Raw genomic sequence first — 23,881 nt, forward strand, 5'->3', positions numbered from 1 at the left:
ATTAAGCCATGTCATCATGATTTAACTGGACAGTTGAGATTTAAACATGAGGGATTGATGTGTAAATATTAATTTTTTGTTTCACACTTTACAGGATTGAATTTTATTAATTTACATTACTAAGTCCCTCTCTTTCAGCCAATATCCAAAAACCTTATCTCTCTCATTTTGTCTTCTCAGTCCGTCTGAGGATGGACGCTGTTTGGGAGCACGATTTGGCGACACCAAGGCACTCCGGTGACAGTAACACTGATAGATTCCTGATTTATCAATGTGCATCTGTTGTGTTTCAGCTTCGCTAACAACAAATCGAACTGGGTTTGGGAAATTTTGGGTTTTTCTCTTATATATGCATCTAGGCGTCCTTGTTTCAGAAGGTAATTTGGGTTTTCGTGTCTTGTTTTTGCTGAGAAATTGGATGGATTGCTTCCATTTGAAGAGTGATTCTAATTATTTGAGAATGTGTATATTGTGCGTCGTACTGAAGTGGTCTCGGAGTGTTGCCACCATGCTTCGTATTACTTTATTTCTTCTTTCTTGAAGACGATGAATCGTTGTTGGGTCTGCAATTGGAGTAAATTGAATGCCGAGTGGGGAGTGCAGCTTCATCAAGATCGTTCTGGCGAATGAGGGTAAGGATTCAGTTGTAGAGGTTGAGGCGATTGCTGATGAGAACAGAGACGGATTCTGGGAGTTTGGGAGCATTAGGATTAGGGATTAGGGTTAGGGTTTATGGGTCGATGTTGCTGGGATTGGGAGTGACGGAGGGAATTGAGAGGGGGTTCGATTCAAAGCCGCTGCTTCCGGCGGCAACGCTTGGCTGCTCCTTCTTCAAGGGTGGCTAAGGAAAGAAAACTGACATGGGAGGAAGAAAGATGGTTGGGGGAGGATGGTGAGGTTTTGCTAGGGTTCTGAAGTGCTTGATGACACAATGTAAATTAATAAAATTCAATCATTAAAGTGTAAAACAAAAAAGTAATATTTACACATCAATCCCTTATGTTTAAATCTCAATCGTTCAGTTAAATATTGATGACTTGGCTTAACTCAGCCATCCGCAGCAGGCAGCAGCAGGCATTCTACTGCCGCAAATAATAATCCATGTAAATGCTGGATCATCTGGCAAGCCAATGAAGGTACCAACAATCTGTCTTGTTGACATCAGCCCACAGCAACTGACTGAGATTCAGGTTCAGATTCATCAGAGGCAGACAGGGGGTTCTTTTGGAAGTCGTTTCTAAGTTGCCCACAAGCTGCACTTGCATCGAGGCCTCGTGTTTGACGCACACTTACGGTTATTTTACGAGACTCCAGGGCACTTGCAAATGCTAACACCTACAACAACCAAACTTGTACGGTTATAATTATTAAACTATCCAATTGACAGATATATATTTTTTTATAAAGAAAAAAGAAAAAAGAAAACAAATACTTCATATGGCTAAATTGATTAGCTGTAATTAACAATTGTTCCTGTTGCCAAAAAAGCCTTTCCTTCATCCATTATTAAATCAATGCACTTTTTTTTTCCCCCTATAGTATACAAAAGGAAATAAACTAGCAGAACAGAAAAATAAGTATGAAACAAAAAGGTCTCAATTCTCAACATGTTTTCCGAGACCAACTATTTCAGCTCAAAAGAAACAAGCCTTGAGGACCAAATTGGCAAGCTCCCAGAGTTCTACTGTGTCACTGGGAACTTAGTCACTCTAATTCTCCTGTTCTTTTCCAAAACCTTCATAAGCTCTTACAAATATTACTCCTATTTGTTACATCCGCAATTAACTTCTTGGAGCTCTACCTCAAAAACATCCTAGTATGTAAATCCTAAACCAGGTTAGTCTTTCTACTAAATACGATGCCAGAACCATTCAAAAATTATAGCCCTACAAAGATGAATGTTATGAACTATAGCCAATCCTAAAAAATGATACTAAGTTTCCAGTTTAATTCCTAAACCATCCAATCTATATTGTTTTTTCCCTAAATTTGAACAACTTACATGCAACGCAGGCTCAACTAACTTATCTAGAAAAAGGAGGCATGGGCTCAACAAAAATTGACCAACTCATTGGGTTCAACTTATGCTCCATGTAGAAATTTCAGCTATCCTAATGAGAAACAGAAAATCAGCATACCGCTTTTTTGTATGGACGCCGGTAATCTGAATCTTTTATTGGATTGAAAGGTATCAGATTCACATGATGACCACGTCCCCACCCATGAAGCAGTTCTGCAAGTTCAATTGCATGATCTTCCTTGTCGTTGACTCCAGCTGCCAAAATAGGAATTATAGTAATGACATTCTGGTTAGACCATTCTGACTTTCTAATTGACCAAAACAAAATTTAAGCAAATAAAAATTCAGCTCTCAGAATTTAAATATAAATATACCTAAAAGTGCATACTCAAAGGATACCCTCCGGCCAGTTTCTAGGAAGTAGTCCTTGCAGTCCTCCATGATTGCATTCAATGGATAGGATTTTGCACTAGGAACAATCGTTTCCCGGAGCTTCTGGTTTGGAGCATGTAGGCTGATGACAGGCAGTAGGAAAAAAGATTAAGAAATAGGATTTAAGACCAGGGAAGCTTGAACAGCAACTCAGAAAATACAACAATTTCTGAACTTCTCTTTCAAAAAAGTGCTAGAAATAGTGAACACTGTAAGTGCAACTGAAAATAATGCCAATGAAGGCTCAAGACCCAGAGCTAGGGTTTTGTGTTGACCTTAACAACTTGGCTGCCAAGTGCAAAAATTAAGGGTTCAAGGTTACTCCAGTCCTACCCCTCCCAGGAGCCAGGTGTAGCAGGATTCACACATGGTTAGTGGCCCCATAGAGTTATCATTTAGAGCTGTTAAAGTGCATGAACTTAAAAGTCATCATGCCAGGTCTAAGAATGCCATTGGCGCCACCCCTACTTCAAACACCCCTCCCCAAAGCCCCCCAAAACTGGGCACCTAGATCCATGTATTCCTATGCATCTCCAGTTTCAACATAAATCTGTTCTCCATCCGATCAGGAGGTTGTCCCCAAGAATATAATGTGAAAGAAATAAGAAGATTTCACATTTACCCCTCTCACATGCATAATATGTAAGATGAGTAGGAACAACATATCACTGCTTATCCATTACTACTTTGTGAGTTATCATTGATAAGGAGGCCTACTTCTTGTTGCTCTTTACTGTTTACATGTTTGTAGATGTTGACAAATATGACTTCATGAGGTACCATGGTTCCAGAAACAGAATTCAGATTTCAGAATCGCATTGGATCCCGTAGATCACCATTCAGCTGGAAACTATCAGAATCATAAAGCATAGAAAAAAGATCTCTAATTGAAAATTCTGATCTGGGATTGGTCATGGAAACAGATCCTGATTCCTCAAAACCTGGAATTAACATTATGTCTACTCTCAAATGAGACCAAATAATTTGCTAGTTAGAAGTACAACAGTAAATGCTACTCGAAGATCTTGTGGGGCCCAAGACCAGATCATTTGAAAATTTTATTAGGACTCAATTTTTTCTATGTAAGGGGCAAGTAAGAGTATTTTAACTTATATTTTAGTGTCTTACTAGTTTCTAATCTCAGTTACTTTCCGTTTCATTGTCATTAGTTGCTATGCTAGTAGTTCCTATTTTCAGTTGAAAGAACCTAGTTTCATTGTAAGCTTGCCAAAGCTAATAATCACCCTATTGTAAGGAAGGAACTCAGTCTGCATGAATAAAATTTCTGGCCATGCTTGTGTTTGAGGGGCCACGGATGAGAGAGCCATTCCCCTATTCTCCTCTATTTTTCTTCCCCTTACAACTGAACTGGTGTGGTGTCTGCTACTGCTTTGTGTGATCGACATTAGCATTGAGAAGACTAAATCCAAGGCTGTTGCCACTACTGCCTTCTCCATTGTAGTGAAGACTGTTGCTGCTCCTGTGGCTTGGTTTCCCTGCTGAAACTTCAATCTCCATTCCTCCTTCATCAAATCTGCAGAGTTTTGGAACATCACATCATATCATCACACCTTCCATTTGGTCCCCTTCTAGTATATATTGTATTGGCTGGATTACTTAGAAACTTTAACCTTCTATTTCATTCCCCCTACATAGCCCTGCTTCCATCCATTGAAATTATACTAAATTACCAGCCAAGCTTTTTCAAAGTCAGCCTAACACCTGATCCTTCTCACAGACCAAATGCAGTGCTGATCTGCAAGTTAACTCCAAAACTTATAATTTGGGAATATTTTCAAACCTCAATTTCTAGCAATCAGAACTGGCTAAAACTGGAGAGCTGTTTCTATTCAACCTCATCTTCATTTTGACCTGAAATTTGGAGACATTATACAGGCTATTTTGGTTTCAATACCATAACTTCAAACTCTGAGCTGCATCGTTACTTTAATTCGTAGGCGGGGCCAGATTAAACCTAGTCTAGTCATACATTTACTTAGCAATTAAGCACTCAAGTTACCCTGAGATGCAGCTTTGACTTTTTCCATTACTTCTTTCTTGTTAAGAGGGGTTGTACTGTAGTCAACAAATTTTTAGACAAGAAAACACGGTGGCTTTTATGTTGTTTCATGAATAAATTTTGGTCAAAACATGCAAAATTTCAACTGAAATGCCTGCAAAATCTCAAATCAAAACGAAATTCCCAATATTTCGTATTGATACAAAGTTTCAACCAAAATTTCGTAGGTTTCACTCCAACTTGTTTTTCCTCCGTTTTTGTTGATTTCTATTTCATTTTCACCTAATTTCCACAACTCTTTTGTCTTCAAACACCTCTTAAGCCACAAACACTACAAGGGAAACTCTCTCAGCAACAAAATGTGAAGCATGAACCATACCCAACAGTTCCAAACTTCCTTCTTTTTTTTTTTTTTTTTTTTTTCAATGCCTAAAATGATCTTGTATGGGTTTGAAAATAATATATGTTTAGTCTAGGACTATGATCTACGATTCTGCGTTGCTAAACTTATTTTTTGATTATTGCTTTTATTTTTTTATTTTTTATTTCAAAAATTATTTTTAAAATTATGTACTTTGAAAAGACACATATGCATACATGATATATGGGCTTGAACTTAATATATGTGAGACACCATCACTTAATCTAATTGGTCATTGTATTTTATTGACTCATTGTATATATAACCATTCTATCAAACAATTAATGTATGTTGATGATTCTATGCTTGGATGAAATACAATTTGTATTTGTTGAAACCAATCATTTGTTAGTATAGTTGAATGATAAACTTTCAAACATTCTTTTGGGAAAATACTAGTTCCATTGTGTTTATTATGGCTTTAAATAGGTTGGAAGCAAGAAATCAAACGAAATGGAGATCATATAAGGCTCGAAACCTAGGGTTAAAATTTCAAAGTAGTACCAAGTTTTGACCAAAATTTCAGTCGAAACATGGAGATTTCGGTTTTTGCTTGGAATGAAACTTAGGTTTTGACCGAAATTAGCACCATGTACAGTTGTTTTCCTTTTCTTTTATTAAATACAAGGTAGGCTATGAAATGCAGTTGCAAGACATCAAAGGCTTTGTGAGGTTGGTGTCACTAAGGTTGAGGCTGAGGTAAGATGCCCAAGTCATATCAATTTTATCTCTACTTTCATATGCAGAACCAAAAAATAATAAGTAAATAAATAAAATAGAAAGTGAAAAGAATTCTGTTATTGCTTTTGTTCATCCCTAAATCATTGACCCTATTGCATTTTTCCTGGTTCAAGATTGATTCTGCACAGTTAGTGCAGCTTTGATATGCAGAAAAACCTACACACCACCCACCTATAACCGGATGAATAATCAAGTATTTGGCTCCCCTCTCCTTGGAGGGGCTCTCCCAATGAGTGCCCAATGATTTATAGGATTCAGGCATGTGTAATATTTTAATCCAGAGGTACTCATTGAAATTACCCTACCAGTTGGATTAGAATATTACAACTGAATCCTATAACTCAGTTGACACCCATTGGGAGAGACCCTCCCAGGAGAGGATCCAAACTCATGAATCACTTAGTTCCATGCATGATCAGTAGGGAGGAACCATATTTTCCACTTAGTCCTCCATCCAATTAAGAAAATTATGAGCGTGAAGTTGTGAACTAAGGTTGAGCAATATTTTACAGGGTTAGATACTGTATTGGTGACACCTGCAGCAAGCCAGAACTTTAATTATTAGTGGGCATGGTAGGACTAACATGAGTTCATAAGAATGTTTATGCAATTGCATGTGCATGGCTGGACTGACATGATCTGACCTGGAAACTTGGGCCCCAATGAAACAGACCCAAAACAGGATTGGTCCTTTAAGGATTGATCGGCATTGTATTTATTTTATCAGTTTTGAGGGCCTATACATGTAACCAACTGATCAAGATATAGCACAGTTCAATGGTGAATTGAAATTGAGGGTTTTACTTCATGGGTGAGTAAGTGTGTCTGGCATGCCTCGCAATCTTATCAGGGCTGCCTTCTCTCAGATAAGTCCCTTTTGTTCCTTCTGTCTCTTCCCTCCCTTTCCATCCTTACTCCCCCATTATTGTTCCTCTTAGGAGGCTTGCTATTTCAGCAGTTGGCTACATAGTGGGTGAGCAAAGTGTCCCAGCCCAGTGATTCCTTGAAATTTGGACTGATATTTCAGGGACTAATTGCTATCCTGAGGTGACTCAACCCCAAGTACTTGCCCCCTATCATGAGATAGAAAAGAGAACTCAGTCTGTTTTTGACTAATATCACCTTGTTTCAGCAAAATCCATTTGATCTTCAAGCTGCATAAGCATTTGATTGTTTATTGGGGTTGTAGACCTTGGAGAGGGGGGGGGAGGATTTCTAATCAATCCGAGCCTATTTAGTTGAGTTTTCTCATGTTTTCTCATCTGAAACCAGTTCTTCAGATTCACAGACTTGGCTGTGTCTACTGTGAGGAAGAGCAACCTTCCGAAAAAAGAAAAAAAAAAAAAGACTATACCAGTGCATGAGGCTCCTGCTTCTAGCATGGTCTGGGGAGGGTCAATGTCATGTTAAACAAAATCCTCTTACAACTACATATAAGTCCTAATTGTAAAGTTCGCATCTTTTTACTTCCCTTTTTTTCCTGAAATTCCAGGTACATTGTCCCTCTTAAAGATTATTTAATGTTTTTCCTCACATTCTGTTTTCTCACTAAAAGTGGTCCCAGACTTTCTCAGAAATAACAGAATTGCCACTGACCACATTATTTTGCATATCTTTGACTTTGAAGTGGTCATGATGTCCCAAAAGCAGGGTTCTGTGACTCAGGTTTGCACTAGATGTGCTGCCTTTGACACCCTGACAACTAATTCATCTCTAGCAGGAAAACCAAAGGCCTTTCCCTCTCTCTAAAATGAATTGAAACTTTAACTTAATTCATGAAAAATAGTTCAATGTTAACACTTGATACTCATATTTGGAGATAAAAAGAAAAAACAAATAAATAAATAAAATGATGAACAAAACATGTTGCTGTTTAATGGTAGCCAATGTAAAAAAACATACCTAACAGCCAATGTCGACTGAAGTTTGTGTGAAGCAAGCTTTTTAATTGTGTTTGGAACCCCCACAGTAGAAATTGTTATCATTCTTTGACCAATTAGCACATCCTTCCAACAAAAAAGTTACATAAAACACCAGGTAAAAAAGGTGGATATCACGGTCAAAAAAAAAAACCCCCCCCCCTTGGATTCTGAGTTCACAAATTGAAATTTCAAACCCAAATTAAAGGGAAAAAGTTACATAAAACACCAGCTTCTTTTCAAATTTGTATGCAGGCACCCCACAAGAGACTCAGATTACCATAGCACCACCCCCTTCTAAAATTTCCATTCTCCAATCCCCACCCCACCCCCCACCGCCCCCACACCAAACACACCCAAAAAAAACCCATCCTCCATATTTTTGTTTTCCCATGATACCCCTCCTCCAAAGCATGAAGCTGTGCAATGACTATATAGCGAACTCTCTTCCAGAAAAAACTATATAACACATCTAAAGGCATACCCGCCCATACATGTACATGCTCCCTTGGTAGTTCCTTTCATCCTCTCAATAGTCCAAAAATCGTCATATGTTTTATTGTTCCATGCAGCCACCTCAATTTGGATTGGAACTTGAACTGACCAGGGTACCTTTTCAGCCACATCTGAATTGCCATCTGGCAAAACTAGGTGTTCATCCATGGACGATGGATCCCTTCCCAGACTGCAATCTAGGGCCCCCTGTGCCCATTCTTCTAAATTATAATATTCTCATCTTTCATAAAAATATGAAGGAAAAAACTATTCCTAAAGAAGGACGATTGAGTCAAAGCTATGATATCCTCAATTGATATTCATGTTGTCAATCCTCGTTAATTGCAACATAAATAAAGCTTTTTACCACCTCATCAAACTGATTTTACTGGAGGGCCACTTGGGGCTTCAAAGAGATTCTTCCATTTGCCACTAAAAATCTAGGAGTCACTATTTTAACATTTTTCTTGTGAATAGGATGAAGAATCAGAATTGTAATAATGATATATTACATTAAACACTGAGCCCTGAGGGTGCTACGTATAACATCATATATATGGGGTAATAAAAGATCTTCTTTTGCTGATGGAACGCCGCCCTCCCCAACCCACAGGAAAAAGAAAATTTTAAAACAAAAAAGGCAAAGCCTTTCCTTTTATTACTAAATAGGTTCAGCCGTCCAGCAAGAAACACAGAAACAGGTGCAGAGATTGCCCTACACCAGCAAAGAAATTCTGGGCTCTGTTAATTTTAGTTTTATCTAGCTTTCTATTTGAGTAGTAATTCTAATTTGGAACCTAATATTGTTGGGAGTTTGATGTAGGGGAACCCTCAGGCTAAGGGTCCTACAAGGGCTGGTCATGTGTGCTCTAGGTGGGTGCAACTCCTAATGGGAAACATCAAACATAGGGGAACCATACCAGTAAATAAAAAATAAACATGCAATTTAACAACATTGAACAAGCAACGGTCAGTGTTAGCATAAACTAATATGCAAGAATAAACAAAAGTCAATAGGGAACATGGGGAGGGGGGGGATCATGGCAACTTAAACACCTTAACTTGAGTGCAAATTTGTCAAAAGTTCCTAAAGAACACATGCCCCTAGTCCAGAAATCTATAACTAACAATAAAAAATTAGCAGATATCAATGTGACAATTTTAAAAAGAAACAGCAGAAAACAAAGAATATTTCTATCATGGAAGTAAATGAAAAGGGAAACAACATACCCATAAAAATATTCAGTTAGGGTGTGACCCTTGCAGTTGTATGACAGCAGGAAATAACAACAGAAAAAGAAAGAAACTAGAAATTGCAAATAGCATGGAATGGAAGAACCAAGGGAAGACAATAATATATAAACAAATAAACTGAAGGGAAAAGAAAGGGAAAGCGTTTCCAAAAGAAGAAGAAACTAAGATGAGAAAAAGAACAAGGAAACAGGAAACTGTACCAAGAGGCTGTTGAAAATGAGAAAAGAGAAAGAAAAAGGCAGCAGTGAGCTTATGGACAGGAAAGGAAAAAAGGAAGAGGAAGGGGGAAGACCTGTTTCAGGCAAGAGATAGAAGAGAGATGAGAAAAATAGATTTTACCAAAAGGGAGAGAAGAAATTCCGAAATTGCTTCAATGCTGCGCAATGAAGTGCAGCCTACGGTCCAAATCAAAACTTGTGGTCGAGATTTCGTTTCACCTTGTTTCACATAAGTGATTTTTTTTTTTTTGGGGGATAAAGTTTAACAGTGAAACGAGTGATCAAGATTTCGTATCGACCACAAGTTTCGATCTTTGACCGTAGGCTGCATTGTCTCAAGTAGAGCTCAAGAAATTCACACCAAGAATTAGAGAGAGATCCCAAATTCTAATTCATTCAAATAATCCCATCCTTCATGAAGACAATTCTTCTTATAAGAAAATTCAAAATTCAAAAACCTAAATAATCTTCCTGCTAATGTTCTAATACTAAATGTGAGTAAGGTCAACACTGGAAATCCAAAAGAAAAGCTTAAGTGAAACAACCCATGGGCTTATTATAACCCATGGATCAACCCAAAGCCCATTTAACATTAAATAACTCAAATAAGAACCCAAATTAACCAATTGGGTTCAAATAGAAGATGCATAACCAATAAAAGACAACTAAGCTGCAGTAGGTGCTGCAGCGGGCTGATCTCTACACCAGCGCCACTAATAAACTCAAACCTGTTGCTCCATAGGAATAATTTCTTCATCAAAGCTCCTAATAAGACCTCAATTTCTAGTTTTCTTGTTCAGCCATTATGCTATATATTTAACAGCTCTTGAGAACCACTCACAAACCAATGAATACAGAGTTTGCTCTGAGCATTGTTGAGGCCCTGAGATATAATAGGTGACGGGCCCATGATGAGATATCCACTCCACTCCTTCCTCCAATCACTTTTCATCCTCAAACCCTTATATTACCCTACCCAACAATGTCAAGAAGCTGTTCAAGATTGGGGGAAAAATTCCTCCAAATAGTTCATATCAATCTTTTGGGTTTTCTTGTTGCAGCCAAGTCCAAGATCCATTGCCACTGCAGGGATTAATTCCCCATCATTTATTGTTGGAAGTTCGGTTTCAAAACCCTAAAGTGCTAGCATTCTTCTGATTGAGGTTTAATTCTACGATCATTGAACTCCAACTGCAGCTTCAACAGGTTGCTGACTTTGTGGGACTACAACAGCAGCTGCCTAGTGCAATCAGTGATGCTGTTCTAAGCCCATGCTCATCAACTCCAAGAGGTTTGAACCCCTACACATGAAGTTACCCAATGCACCAAATCTAGACTTTGTTCATAGGAACATAAATCTTCATGTCACAAGTTCAACGAATTTATCACTAGGTTATGGCATCTGATCTTTTGCCAGTTTCATGAAAGAAACCAATGCAGAACCAAAAAGGTGTGAAAGAACTAAGAATTAAGATATACCTTATTCAAGCATCGGTGGGCTTCTAAAACTGCCTTCAGATTCAACATAGGCTCACCCATTCCCATAAACACAACATTTGTCACCCTGTCCTTGAAGAGCTCCTCTATAGCCAGAACCTACATAGATAAATTTTAGATATTAAAGTTACTAAGAATAAAAGATGATGAAACTGATGTATAAGTAGTCAAAAATAGAAAAAACCACAACGATTTAACTACAGATGACCTGTTCAATAATTTCATGACGCTGAAGGTTCCTCGAATACCCCCCTTTCCCAGTAGCACAAAATGAGCAACGCAATGGACAACCCACCTGGTAATTTTACGTAGAGAACAGAAAATAAAATTGCCATGACAACAAGGGACCGCGAAACCTGAAATCTTTATACAAAACCAGAAAATCATTTTACGTTGATTGTGTTCTCAACTCAGAATTACTACCTGTGATGAGACACATGCAGTCAAGCGTTGAGAACCTTTACCATTGAAATCTTCAACCGGTATCCCGACAGTTTCAATTAATCTGTCGTCTTCAAGTTTAATCAATATCTACAATGATCAGAAAGGCCAGAACATAAACACAAGGTAGAACTACTCACACATGGAGAAAAAAATATACGCAAACATCTGATGTAATACATTAGAAGGCTCCTTTTTCTTCCTACAAAGTCACTACTCACTAGTCACTAGTACAAATAGAATGCCATCATTTGATGCAGATAAGCACATAAAAGGGATAATTTGCAGAAAAAAGTCTTAGGTTGGGACATATATATATATATTGCATATCTAGAATAAAGGTTTTCTTTGTACTGGACCTGTATATGAGTAGAAGGTGGGAATGCAGTATTAACTTTGTAAACTTAATTTGAGTCCTACTTTTTTATTCACTCTTTTCATTGAAGTGTTCAGTTGAGTTGGATTAGGTTTTTATGAGTCGCCCTTGATTTAATTTTCATTTTTAGTCTTTATGTTAGGACGAGTTTAGTAGCAGCAGGCCTCCAAAGTAAACTATTGTCTGAAGGAGTTTCAAGCTTTGCTTGATTCATGTTTGAGTATTCTATTTAATCACATGTAAGGACAATGGCATATCCGCAGATTTGAGTAATGAAACGGTGGCTTTTTCCTTTGGTTTTCTGCTAATTTAGAAGATGAAGCCAGCACCAACCAGCCCAACAAGCCTAAGCCATCAAACCAGAGAACCAACAAGACCTTTGGTCCAGCTATTACTTATTTGTCATGGCTTCAGGCAACTACAATACCCATCAGTGCATCAAATTGAACTTACGCCAGTCAAAAAACGAAATTAACAAGAACCAGAGGAACGCCCTGACCTTAAGAGTGCCATCAGCTGCAGTAACAACACGATGAACAGGAGACCTGCCGACTCTCCATCCCGCTTCTTTAAGATCGTACCTGAAGGACTTGGGCACTACTCACCAAATATTCCACAAACCAAACAATTGCTTTAAATTCCAGTAAATTAGAAAAGTGAGTTAAGAAACTCTTTTAAGGGTAGCAGAAAATGACTCACGGTGACTGAAATCTTCAATTTCCTTAGCTTTAGTCTTATATAGAAGATGATAGAGTTGTTTTCCTCGATAGTTTTGCTGGTAACCATTGCATAAGTTGGGATTAGTACATCAGAAATGCACATATGAAAAACAAACAGACAAATGAAAAATTGCCAAATCAAACCTGACCGAAGTCGACGGCGAGCTGCTGAAGCTCCTGCTCGGACATGCCCAGGAGAACCCGGGAGGCCACATGAGGGAGTCGTGAAACCGAAGGCGAAGGAATGGCGACGGTGGTTGTTGGCGAGGATGGCATGGAGATGGATATATTGGAGATGGAGCGCGAACGAACAGCACGTGCCAGCGGAGTGTAGCACACGTGCTGAAGCAGCGCCATTAGAGAGTTCTAGGCTTCTAGCTTTGAGGGGTTCGTAGCAGGACTTGCAAGGACGAGAACATCTGCATTTGAAAGCTACTTCGCTACACAAAACCCAAATTATGCAGGTTTAACGGCTGGGCGATCTGATAAGGCGGCAGTTTTCACATCAGGTATACCAGCTAGCTCTGCCGTGACCTCACAATCACGATTTTAGATGCCGCATCCAAGAGCCGCGACTTATCAGATTCGGATGGGCTTGAAAGTTGGAACAGAACGAGCCATCCAATTTCTGGGCTTTCTTCGCAGCATAAAAAGGCCCAGAACACCTCCAAAATTCATCATCTATTGGGTTTTTTTTTTTGGTAAATCGTCTATTGGGTCTTAAAACAAAAGAAACGTAAAAAGGACTGAAAGCTCAAGAAAATCCAGATCGAGATTTTTTACCCGCCAAATTAGAGGTCTATGCTCTACTCACATCTCTCAACCAAAAGACAGTGTTGGTAACAGATGCAAGTTATTGTCCAAGAGAAGAGAAAGAAGAACCGCTTCTGCGCGGAGAGGGCGCGGAAACAGCTTATGCTTTTTTTTATTCCTGAAACCAGCCAGGAAGGTTGGCAAAAATTGGAGTGAAGGCTGAGTGTTGTTCCTTCCGTCTTTTTGTTTCTCTTTCACTTGGTAATTCCTTGTTTTTCCTTTGCTATAAAATATCCGTTCTCTTACACCCTACCTTTGCAACATCAACTAAACGGATTACCTACAGGGGGTATGGTTGATTTTCTGTACCAACATTTTCCTCTAGTTAAATGTTTAATTTGGTAAATTGCTATATAGACTAGTATCACATGTTTTCTTCTTTGGTAGATCTTTTATAAAGATTTCACATTTGATATGAAGAAGAAATGAACTTTGTTGCTTCCGTCCTGCGACTACTTGAGTGAATAAAATTTCTTAAATTTTACTTATGGAATGAAATAGTCATAAGACCTAGCATATTTACTCTCTCTCGCAATCCCTCTATAGTTAGCTCGGTTCTCTGGCCCTCTCTCTTGCTCTCCTAAAAAATCTAACATAGCCATGAATGGTTTTTGAAAACTCAACAACAATGGGTGTTAAGCTTGGGAAGCTAAATGTATAATTTGAAGACTCAATTGACACTGTCTGCAATAATCCATCACACTGACTAATTTCGGTAAGTATGCAGAATTGCAAATATGTAGATTATCAAACACATGAACAATTTTGATTTTGTATTGAACGACTGACCATTTTTCATTGCATGATTAGGTGTTAGGGTAGTGCCCATCTTCCTCTCCACTTTTCCTGGTTTCCTAGTAAATGGTAGAGGGATTTTGATAGAAATACCTACAAGGTTGTTGTTTATGAGTAATTGAATGTTCTTAGCGATGCTGGTCATATACAAGGTGATAATCTTACTGAAGCTCTGCGAATGATGCCACATGGTGTTGTCCTATTTGACAAGGTTGAGAAGGTCAGCAGTTTTGTTCTCCAAGCTCTCATTCAGCTTTTTAATGTAAGGGTAAAATTGGGGCTGAGAGAGAATCAAGATTTTTTGAAAGTTTGGCCTTAGTCTTCCACATGGTGGTTGGTATGATGTACCTTCAAAGAAACAAGATCTACTCTTTGGTGATATATACATAGGATCTATATGTGTTTATATATATAACGTGTGTTTTTATTTGCAGGTTAGGAAGAAAGGAGGGAGACATTTAGATCGCCCAAGTGCCAAAGTTGTGTCGTCTTCTTCTTCTTCTCTTATTCGTGTTTAGATTAACAATGTAACATCAAATTGAGTACTACATAGTAGTTTTTGTATATTTGTATACAAGTCGATTTGATTAATATGTATTGTATTTATTTTTCTTAAATTGTGTTCTTTGAATACTTTTAGCTTTCTTGATATTCATTTATTTGTACTATCATTCAAGATATGTAATAATAACAAATATAGGGGAATTTTAAAAAAATAAAATAAATATCACTTACCTCCTTTCTTATTGGATAATGTCATTTACCTCCTCTCTTACCTAGCAAAAACATCAAACACCTACCCTTTGTTAACTTTTTTAGGTTAAATTTAATTTTTACTATTAAATGTTTTTCTAAAACCCTAAACTACCCTTGATTGAAAACATTTTTTAGTTTAAACCCTAAGGGCCTGTTTGGTTATATGAAACTAGAGATTTCACCAGAGATTTAAAATCTCTGGATTCATGAATATGAGAATTATACCCATTTGGTTGTAAAAATCTTTAGATTCATGAAATCTAGAGATTCACCTTTTTACACTAAAAACATGAATCTGTACATTTATGGGTAAGGGGTGAAATCCAGAGATTTCAAAAAAACTATACATTTGCATATTCACAAAAATCAAGTCAATCAAATAGTTTTTTAAGATGAATCCACAGATTTCATTCCACAACCAAATATTTAATTTTATAAATTATAATTCCATAGATTTGAAATCTCCAGACTCATGTAACCAAAGAGACTCTAAATTACTTAATCACTCTAGCAGTTAAAATACTAAATTACATTCAATTAAAAAATTAAATTATCTTAAATTATTAAAACCCAAATTATCTTTTTTTTTTTTTTTTAATCAAATAATTAAAAATACAAGTGCATGATATCAAAATGCAATTTAAATTGAAAAGATATACATCGTACCCTATATATTTATATTTAAAAGTGGAAGTGTTGGATCAGACTTCAGAGTTCAGAGTTCAGAGGCAGCAACTTGATAGAATCGTCTATTTAGAAGCTAAGGATTGGGTCACAGGGAGAGTTCGATAAGATAGTTTTGGCCTGTTGGTGATCCTTTCTTAATCACCACGAGGAGCTTCAGGTACTGCTTCTTCCTAGCTTATTCTCCGTTTCTCTTATTTTAGGGTTTATTTATACGAATCACCTTTTAGTTGCAAATTTTCTTCCCATCGTTTCTCTTATTTTACGGTTTATTTATACGAATCACCTTTTGGCTGCAAATTTTCTGTTAATTGATGTCTTTATGTTTATAATTGCAAAATAAACAATCAGGATGGTTTTCCTTCATGGTAGTATGAATACGCTTGCACAACTCCCCGAAGATATTATGATTCTGTTGACGAACAAGTTAGATGCGGTGAGTTTTAATCGATTCAGCGCAGTCTGTAAGGCCTGGCATTCCATTGCCAATAAAATTCGCCGTGAGTTTCTTCGTAATCCTACTACTCCTTACCCATGGCTGATGTTGTTGCTGAAACCGTCCGAGTCGGAGCCGAAGCCACAGCAGCTATCAGTTCATCAGCATCATCTTTTGTTTCTTAGCGTCTCCCATAAACAAATTTTCAGGTTTTCCATGCCTGAGGCGTATGGGAGTCGGTGTTGTGGGTCTGACTCGGGATGGCTGATAATGGTGGTGGGTAATAATCAGAAGAGATGCAATTTTCTTTGGAATCCATTTACAAGCCTTCGAATTGAACTTCCACCTCAAGCTACTCTTCCTTATTTCGATGACCATATTCTGTTTAGTCATGCGGCCGAGAAGAGCCCAACCTACATTCGCAAAGCTATGTTGTTCACTTCGGAGTCTGCTCTTGCTCTTGCTCTTGCTCCTGCTACCAACAACAACAATTCTAATAATTTGGATGATCTTTTGGTGGTAGCGATTTATGATGATCATAGATCAGCCTTCTGTAAACCAAGAGATGGGGCATGGACTCCTATTGGGAATTCGAGGACTAATTTCGAAGATTTTATTTTCTATCATGGGAAATTATATGCTATTACTTCTGAATGTGATCTCATATTAGTTGAGTTGGCTCCTCCTCATCCAAAAGTTACAAGTTGCAACATTCCTCCTCCTCCTGAAGTCATTGCACTTGGAATGATGACTCTAGAGAATCTTCTGTTGAGGATTGTTTATTTGGTGGAGTCTATGGGAGAGCTTTTAATGGTTATTCAAACGAGAAAGCTCAATTTTTATAATAGGAAAGAAACTAAAAAGTTCCAGATATTTAAGTTGGATCAGCAAAACCAATGTTGGATTAAGGTGGAGAATTTGGGTCATCAAATATTATTTATTGGTACAAGTTCTGGTTTCTCTCTTTCAGCACTCGATTATCCTCCGTTTAAGGGAAATTGCATATATTTTGGTGATGAATACTCTTGGTTAGCGCATAGCTGGAAGGTACACTATGACTTGGGTGTCTACAACTTGAAGAGTAATACGGTCACAAGAAATTTTGGAGATTGTGATCGTTCAGCGTTGTCATCCCTCGTTTGGTTCAAGCCAATCTCTTGGTAATGAGGGAAAAGGGTTTAGGAATGTTTGTTTTTGACATGGGGTTTTGGATTTATATCTCAAAACTAGTCTCATGAGTAACATATATTATTTTTTTTTTCTCTGCGATTTTTAGACTTTCATGCTAAGATGTTTATAAATTGAACGAGTCATACTAATGAATGGAGATCAGATTCTTATGGGATACCATGGAATAGATTATTTTTTGTTTTGTATACAATGAGTGAGAGGGGCAATTGGTCATTTAGGGTGAGTAATATTCTCAAGGAATAACTTATCGCTGAATTTGCCAATGATGGAATGTTGAAGCGGTTAAAGCCCAATTTCCTCAGGGGAGGTCTTGGGTTCACACCCATTCGGCGGTATTAATATGAAAAAGCTCCCTGAGGATGTAATCGAGGTGCGGGCAAGTTGGCCTAGATGAACTTCAAATCTAAAAAAATATTGCGAAAATATGATATTTTATTATTTTTTCGATTTTTATGCGATATCTCTTGGGATTCTACATCAAAATCTTTAGAATCAACGAACAATCTTACCAATTCTATCCCAATGATTTAAAATTCAAAAGATAATGTGTTAAATGTAATTAGGAGGAGAATCTACATAGAATAATTTCTGGAAATAATTCAAATGGGGAAGACATTTTATATAAAATTTTCAAGATTAATGAGCAATCTTACCAATTACATTCTAGTGATTTAGTACTCAAAAATCAACATGCCAAATATGGTTAGGGAAGATTGTATACATAAAATAATTTATGGAAACAATTTAAATTATGAAAAAATTTTGTAAAAGAATCTTTAGAATGAACGGATATCATTCCAATTATGTTCGAATGATGTAGGCCTCAGAAGGTAACATTAAAAATGTAGTTAGGTAGGAGAATTTAAATGGAAGAATTTATAGGAAATAATTCAAATATACCACATATTTGTATCAAATTAGGATAGGCATCAAATTTACCAAAATTATTGACCAAAAATACCCCCAAATCGGGTGAAATTTCGTTCCTTGAATATTCTTGTTTATTAACAATTAATTTTTTTGACCATAAAATTTGAAAATTTAATGGTCAAAAGGTTAAAATCTAACGGTGGGTACCATGAAAAGTAAATTGTGGGCAGTCTAAAATATTTTCACTTAAGTGAGCACTAAAGAATTTAAGCTCAACTTAAGTGAGGGCCATAAAAAATAACTAGACTTTTACAAACATTTGGGAGAGTGTTGATAATCTCAAAGAAATGCTGAGCCAGAGCTCTGGAAGTTATTAGCAATGTAAAGCCAAGTGATCAACTCCCTCCTATCTTTGGCCTAGGTTTAAAAACTTGAATGAACAATGAAATTGGCCTCTATCAAACCCGATTCAATTTCTACATAATCAGCCATGAATTGATTAAAAGCCTACACGACTCCTTTAACTCTATTCTTCTTCAACCTTAATCCATTGAGTATGCGTTTGCTAATAGTTTAAAAATAAAGATTTGATAATCTTGTTTTAAAAATATTTTTCAATTGGGCCCATAATTTTTTTTAAAAGCTATATATTTCAAGCATAGGCACAGCGTACAAGAGCGATGATGAAGAGGTGCACAAATGAGATGGGGACACAGAGTGGCTTCGAAAAGCCATTGTTGATTTGAAGAACAGCTTTTGCAAAACATATAAGACATGTTCAATCTAAAAATAAAAACTTAAATAAATGATCCTGACAATGAAAGATCTGTGATCCCTTGCTTGCGAAACCCTCCACTGTGCTCTCCTGACCATGCCCATCTATAACAATCTTCCAATACAAAAACATATAAAAATGAATTTACAGGAGAACTTGCCTCCTCAAGTGAAAACATTACCAACCATACAATTTAACAAGCACCTACCCACCATGCCATCCTTCCTTAAAACGTGGAAATCTGGTAACCGAGGATGATTACTCCAAATAAAGGTCAATGGGAAAGCAAATTAAGGAGAGAAAGTGACTAAAGACCCACGTCATTGCGCACTTATTGATGCTCTTAACTTTCTTCAACCACTATAACCTACTCATCTCTCTTGACACCTTTATGACTTACCCTTTGCCCTTTTCTCCAAGTCAGAAGTCAAAAAGGATGAATGCTGAGAACTGAGAAAAAAAGAAATCCACTTGTCTTTCAGCACTAGTCTTTCCAGTGATCCCACGAATGGAAAATTACAAGTAAAGAAGCTAGTGGAATCTTTTCCAAAAGGCAAAAAGAATCTGAAGAAAAAGAGAGACATGCAGATAAAAAGTACTTTCATGAATTTATCCATGTAAAATAACTTGCTTCACCAGTTCACTCCCTTCTCTTCAAAATGATATCAATCCATTCTTCATAAGCTGACCTTTCAAAAGTTACAGACTTCGATGGGAAACCTCATTTAAACTTACACATGTTCCCCAGATTCCAGGCACAAACATGATAGCATGAACATGACTAAATTTACATAAGGTTGACTCCAAATTCATTGGCCAAACCAATAACTATACATCAATCGAATAGTATCAGGTATGCTACATACCTGAATTCCTGAACTTTCTCTCATTGGGAATGATATCAGGTGAATCATATTCTCTTTTGCTCTCAAGCGTATAGGGGTGAATCAGACGGCCTGGGATAAGAAGTAGGTTTACGACTAGAAACTTCATCTGCACTTCTTCTGCGGGATCTAGGATCAACTGTGGATGGGTTATGCTGTTTTGGGTTATTCCCATTCGGAGTAGCTGTATCTTTGGATTCTTGAAGCTGCTCCAATGCTGTTACGACTTCATCCATGTTCGGCCTATGCTTGGCCTCTATGGATAGGCATTGCAGCGCGAGCTCTGCTACCTTTTGGGCTCCATTCAATGAGTACTGCCCTTCCAGACGTGTGTCAAGAACACGGAAAACTTTCCGTTTGTTAGTCAAACAAGGTTTGGCCCATTCAACTAGGTTGTGCTCTCCAGACGGGCGGTTTTTGTCTATAGCTCGTCGGCCTGATAACAGTTCCACAAGAACAACACCAAAGCTGTATACATCGCTCTTGGCAGTAAGGTGACCTTCAAAAGAGAAAAGGGAAAGAACTGAAGATCAGGACGCATTGCAACCTGAGGTAAATAACAAAATTTTGGGGGAAATAAAAAACAACTACAAGTAGCCACAAATAGCTCATTACACTTAAAATATTTGATCCTATGAAATCAAGTTTAACCAAACAAACTAAGATTTGCAGAATAGGTGAAGCCGAGGTCATGCATTTTGAGCAATTCCTCCCGTGCATGCTACCATGGTTGCAAGTATCGACATTTTCTCGTTTGAAAAAGGAGGGGGAAAAATCAATTTTCTTTTTCCTCTGGGGTCGTGAAAGAAAATTAGGAAAAGATGAGCTGGCCAAGCTTATTCCACAGCTGGATTAGAATCACAGATGTCAAAGCCATGTGCTATATAAGCTTCTTCCTAAAATTTGAAAAAAGAAAAAAACATAATAATTTAATTCAGTTCACAAAAAGAAAATTGCCAACTACTCTTCCTTCCAAACAAAGAAGAAACTACGTTTGAACCCTGGATTGGAATGCATTCTTAAGGAGTTTGGAGGTACTGACAGACACATGGCAGTTATATCCAGTTAACTGCACTCCATGCTGTTACGTATGGCACTGAATAGGCAGAGGTTTCCATTCAGATGAATTGAGTCTCAATGCCACACAAGCTTCCAACTCAGCATTTATAACTCAGAAAACCAGGTTGTTTCCAGTATCTAAAACCAGTTCCAGTTTGCATACAACTCCCATCCAACAAAACAGGAGAAATTATCTAACAAAAACAAGGAAATTGCTCTACCAAGTTCTGTTTTTCTTTTACCAGGTCCACCAAGCCGCACCGGCAAAATAACGCAAGCAAATAAAATCCATAGAAGCCTAATAATTCCATATATAATTCAAAGTCTTTTAAGACAGCACATATGACATGCAAATATGAAACAACCAAAGGTAGATGAATTCTATACCTGTAGCCAGGTACTCTGGGGCTGCATATCCATAGGTCCCCATGACTCTAGTAGAAACATGGCTCTTATCACCAGTTGGGCCATCTTTGGCCAAACCAAAATCAGAAAGTTTGGCATTGTAGTTCTGTGATTTTATTTTTTCAAAAACAGGTTTCATGTTAGCTGACACAGGTCTAGTAAAATCAATTACAACATTAGAATCATTTAAATGCATCATCTCGGAAAGCATAAGCAAAATGTAATTCCCAGATTTCATACCGAATCTAGAAGAATATTAGAAGTCTTGAAATCACGATAAATAACTCTTGTCTCAGCACTGTGAAGAAATGCAAGCCCCTTTGCAGCATCAAGAGCAACCTTCATGCGGAGGTTCCAAGAAAGTGGCTGGAAATAAGAACCCCCTGTTTCAGAAGCAGCCAAATCCATTAGGCACAGAAAAATAAACCATTGAGGTGACTACCCCACTTACATGAGTTTCTCTACTGAAGGCAAAGGTGGGAAATTAATAAAGTTCAGGGGTAGTAGTTAGAAACTCACTCCTGAAAAGATGATTCTCCAAACTTCCACGGGGCATAAATTCATATACCAAAAGCCGGTGTTCATCTTCTAAGCAGTAGCCAATCAACTTTACAAGATTCGGATGAGACAACTGCCCCAAATAGTTAACTTCTGCCTGTAGACTTGCATTTAAAACTAAGAGTTATATAAACTTCCACCTAAAATATCCTATATTCATTGCACATTCAACAACATTCCAAATATAGCTGAACTTTATGAAGTGTCAGTTAGCAGGTTTGAGGAGGACAATGCAATACTAGCATCAACAGGCAGTCAAATTCTTTGCATATTCGTTTCTAGCAACCATTAAAAATGAAGATATATATAATATAAAAAAGTAACAAGATGAATCAGATCTCTAGAAACCTAAGAATGGGAAGATAATACTAACCAGCCATTCTCTGTGGCCCTGAAAACTTTCTAGGTTGAGCCTTTTAACAGCGATGACGATCCCAGTGCCAGGTTTGGTAGCTGTTAACGTATTTTCATCCATCCACCCCTTGAAGACAGAACCAAAGCCCCCTTCTCCCAAGACGCTATCAGGTCGGAAGTTTCTGGTGGACATTTTGAGTTCGCTAAAGCTAAAGCTCTTTACACTGGTGGATTCCAAAATCTCACCTTCACTCCGGGGGGTTTGAGACACAGAACCAGTCGAAAACTTGCTATTTACACCACTTGAATCAGTTCCATCCTTGCTAACGCATTTTGAGTTAACCCCTGCACAACGATCAGAAAAGGAGCGGGAAATTAATCATCTGGCACTAACAATTAATCTACAACAGAAGATGTCACAGTAAATTCTAGTTTGAATTATGCATCAATTCCAAGTCAAAATTAAATCTTCGGTGTGACTACAATATTTCCACTGGAAACAAACGAACTTACCATGATTAAACGAATCATTTCAAGCAAAATTGGCGCTAAAATCTCTAAGAGAAAAAACTACAACGAATGGGTAGAGATTTTCCCAGACAGGCATGGCAGGAAAGTTAAAGTTGAACACCAAATAAACACGGCATATGGGCTTCAGGGTTTCATCGACGAAGCCCTCCGATTCAAACACGGACGAGAACCCACAAGGGCAAACAGAAAACCAGCATGCAACTTCTTTAAAATGATTAAAATCCGCATTCAAGCGAAAGTATAGCTTCAAGCAGTACCTGTGTGAGATGGACTCTCTGCCTTGATTCGAGAGCCCCAGCAAGCCCCCATGGACACAAAACAAAAAAATGAAGTCTCCTTTCTTCCGGATTAACTCTTCTCCCTAAAGATACAGTATAACAAGGGTTTCAGTTGCAAAGAATTATAGAAGAAAACAAAGCAGATCCGTGAAGCAAACTAGATCTAGTGTGAAAGCAAACTTTGTAGAGTCAGGTAACAAACTAACAACCTCGAATAGAACTCCCCCAATTGATTTCTCTGACAGCGGGTTCAAATTAGAAAACTTTCTCTAGAAGCAAAATCAAACACGAAATAAACTAAAGAACCCCAAATCGTCAGCAAACTAAAAGAGGCACTGAAAGATGAGATTAATATTTTCCCTCAGAAAACCCAACCCACGGAAATATAGAGAAGATGGGTTAGAAAGAAAATGAGAATAGCTTTTCTGTCCATGCACTGGTTAGGTTTTTGCGAAGCTCTTTTAGACCTTATAGGAGTAAAAGAGAGAAACAGAGAGGTTGACTTGGGTTGAAGCTTCGTCTATTTTCCTTTCTTTCTGCAACCATAAACATAAACGCAGACACGAGAAACAAAGAAAGAAAACGAGAGTGACAGAACGAAAGAAGAGATGGAATTAATGGCGGGCTGGGCCCACTCAAATCTTATCCTTTTGGCTGCGGCAATTATGGGCCGTCCGATTCAAAAATCGTTGGGCCGTTGGGGTTTGATCTTTGAGATGGGCTTTTTAGTGACCGTTTGACGTATGAAGACCCTCATCGTATGAGCTCATAATTTATTGTGATTCATGCAATAACCAAGTCACAATAAGTGCAATCTATTTTTAGCCCCCACAAATTGAATTGATTATTTATTATTCAAGTTGTTCTCTGGTTGGGTTTCAACTTCAATTTCTCACTTCTCATGCCGTTTGCTATGCATTTTTCTTTGGCTAAATTGTA

General features: G+C 37.7%; 3 protein-coding genes across 4 annotated transcripts; 1 reads left to right on the top strand and 2 right to left on the bottom strand.

Annotated features, from left to right (window-relative positions):
* Positions 1-928: 928 nt before the first annotated feature.
* On the bottom strand, positions 929-13,082 carry LOC149027309 (Radical SAM superfamily protein). The gene is made up of 10 exons (XM_089161466.1): positions 12,698-13,082; positions 12,534-12,609; positions 12,334-12,431; positions 11,441-11,548; positions 11,226-11,312; positions 11,000-11,116; positions 7,537-7,640; positions 2,395-2,534; positions 2,139-2,275; positions 929-1,335 (listed from the first exon to the last, which is right to left on the bottom strand). The coding sequence occupies exons 1-10, from the start codon at positions 12,908-12,910 to the stop codon at positions 1,162-1,164; spliced, it is 1,254 nt and encodes a 417-aa protein (XP_089017592.1). The 5' UTR covers positions 12,911-13,082; the 3' UTR covers positions 929-1,161.
* A 2,871-nt stretch (positions 13,083-15,953) lies between these two features.
* On the top strand, positions 15,954-17,201 carry LOC149027310 (F-box protein SKIP23-like). Its single transcript, XM_089139765.1, has one exon. The coding sequence runs from the start codon at positions 15,954-15,956 to the stop codon at positions 17,199-17,201; it is 1,248 nt and encodes a 415-aa protein (XP_088995891.1).
* A 1,542-nt stretch (positions 17,202-18,743) lies between these two features.
* LOC149027311 (receptor-like cytoplasmic kinase 176) lies at positions 18,744-23,515 on the bottom strand. Of its 2 annotated transcripts, XM_089161480.1 has the most exons (7): positions 23,152-23,515; positions 22,922-23,025; positions 22,153-22,478; positions 21,741-21,876; positions 21,462-21,604; positions 21,204-21,327; positions 18,745-20,256 (listed from the first exon to the last, which is right to left on the bottom strand). In XM_089161480.1, the coding sequence occupies exons 2-7, from the start codon at positions 22,971-22,973 to the stop codon at positions 19,802-19,804; spliced, it is 1,236 nt and encodes a 411-aa protein (XP_089017606.1). In that variant the 5' UTR covers positions 22,974-23,025; positions 23,152-23,515; the 3' UTR covers positions 18,745-19,801. The 2 variants fall into 2 exon arrangements, with proteins under 2 accessions (XP_089017614.1, XP_089017606.1); XM_089161488.1 differs by having other exon boundaries at positions 18,744-20,256; positions 22,922-23,515.
* Positions 23,516-23,881: the final 366 nt, after the last annotated feature.

Source organism: Hakea prostrata, chromosome 1 (assembly GCF_041222555.1).
Source record: "Hakea prostrata isolate BN-2017 chromosome 1, UWA_Hpros_2, whole genome shotgun sequence".
In the NCBI taxonomy this organism is placed as follows: Eukaryota; Viridiplantae; Streptophyta; class Magnoliopsida; order Proteales; family Proteaceae; genus Hakea; species Hakea prostrata.

Bases quoted from the DNA above. Each gene is read 5' to 3' on its own strand.
- LOC149027310 (XM_089139765.1), top strand. From the start codon at position 15,954: ATGGTTTTCCTTCATGGTAGTATGAATACGCTTGCACAACTCCCCGAA.
- LOC149027309 (XM_089161466.1), bottom strand. From the start codon at position 12,910: ATGGCGCTGCTTCAGCACGTGTGCTACACTCCGCTGGCACGTGCTGTT. The intron at 12,610-12,697 runs GTTTGATTTGGC...AATGGTTACCAG, and splicing joins TCGCCGTCGACTTCGGTCAG to CAAAACTATCGAGGAAAACA. The intron at 7,641-10,999 runs GTATATCTTAAT...TTTTGTTGGAAG, and splicing joins CCCACCGATGCTTGAATAAG to GATGTGCTAATTGGTCAAAG.
- LOC149027311 (XM_089161488.1), bottom strand. From the start codon at position 22,973: ATGGGGGCTTGCTGGGGCTCTCGAATCAAGGCAGAGAGTCCATCTCAC. The intron at 21,605-21,740 runs GTGAGTTTCTAA...CTTCTGAAACAG, and splicing joins GGAGAATCATCTTTTCAGGA to GGGGTTCTTATTTCCAGCCA. The intron at 20,257-21,203 runs GTATAGAATTCA...TCTCTTTTGAAG, and splicing joins CCCAGAGTACCTGGCTACAG to GTCACCTTACTGCCAAGAGC.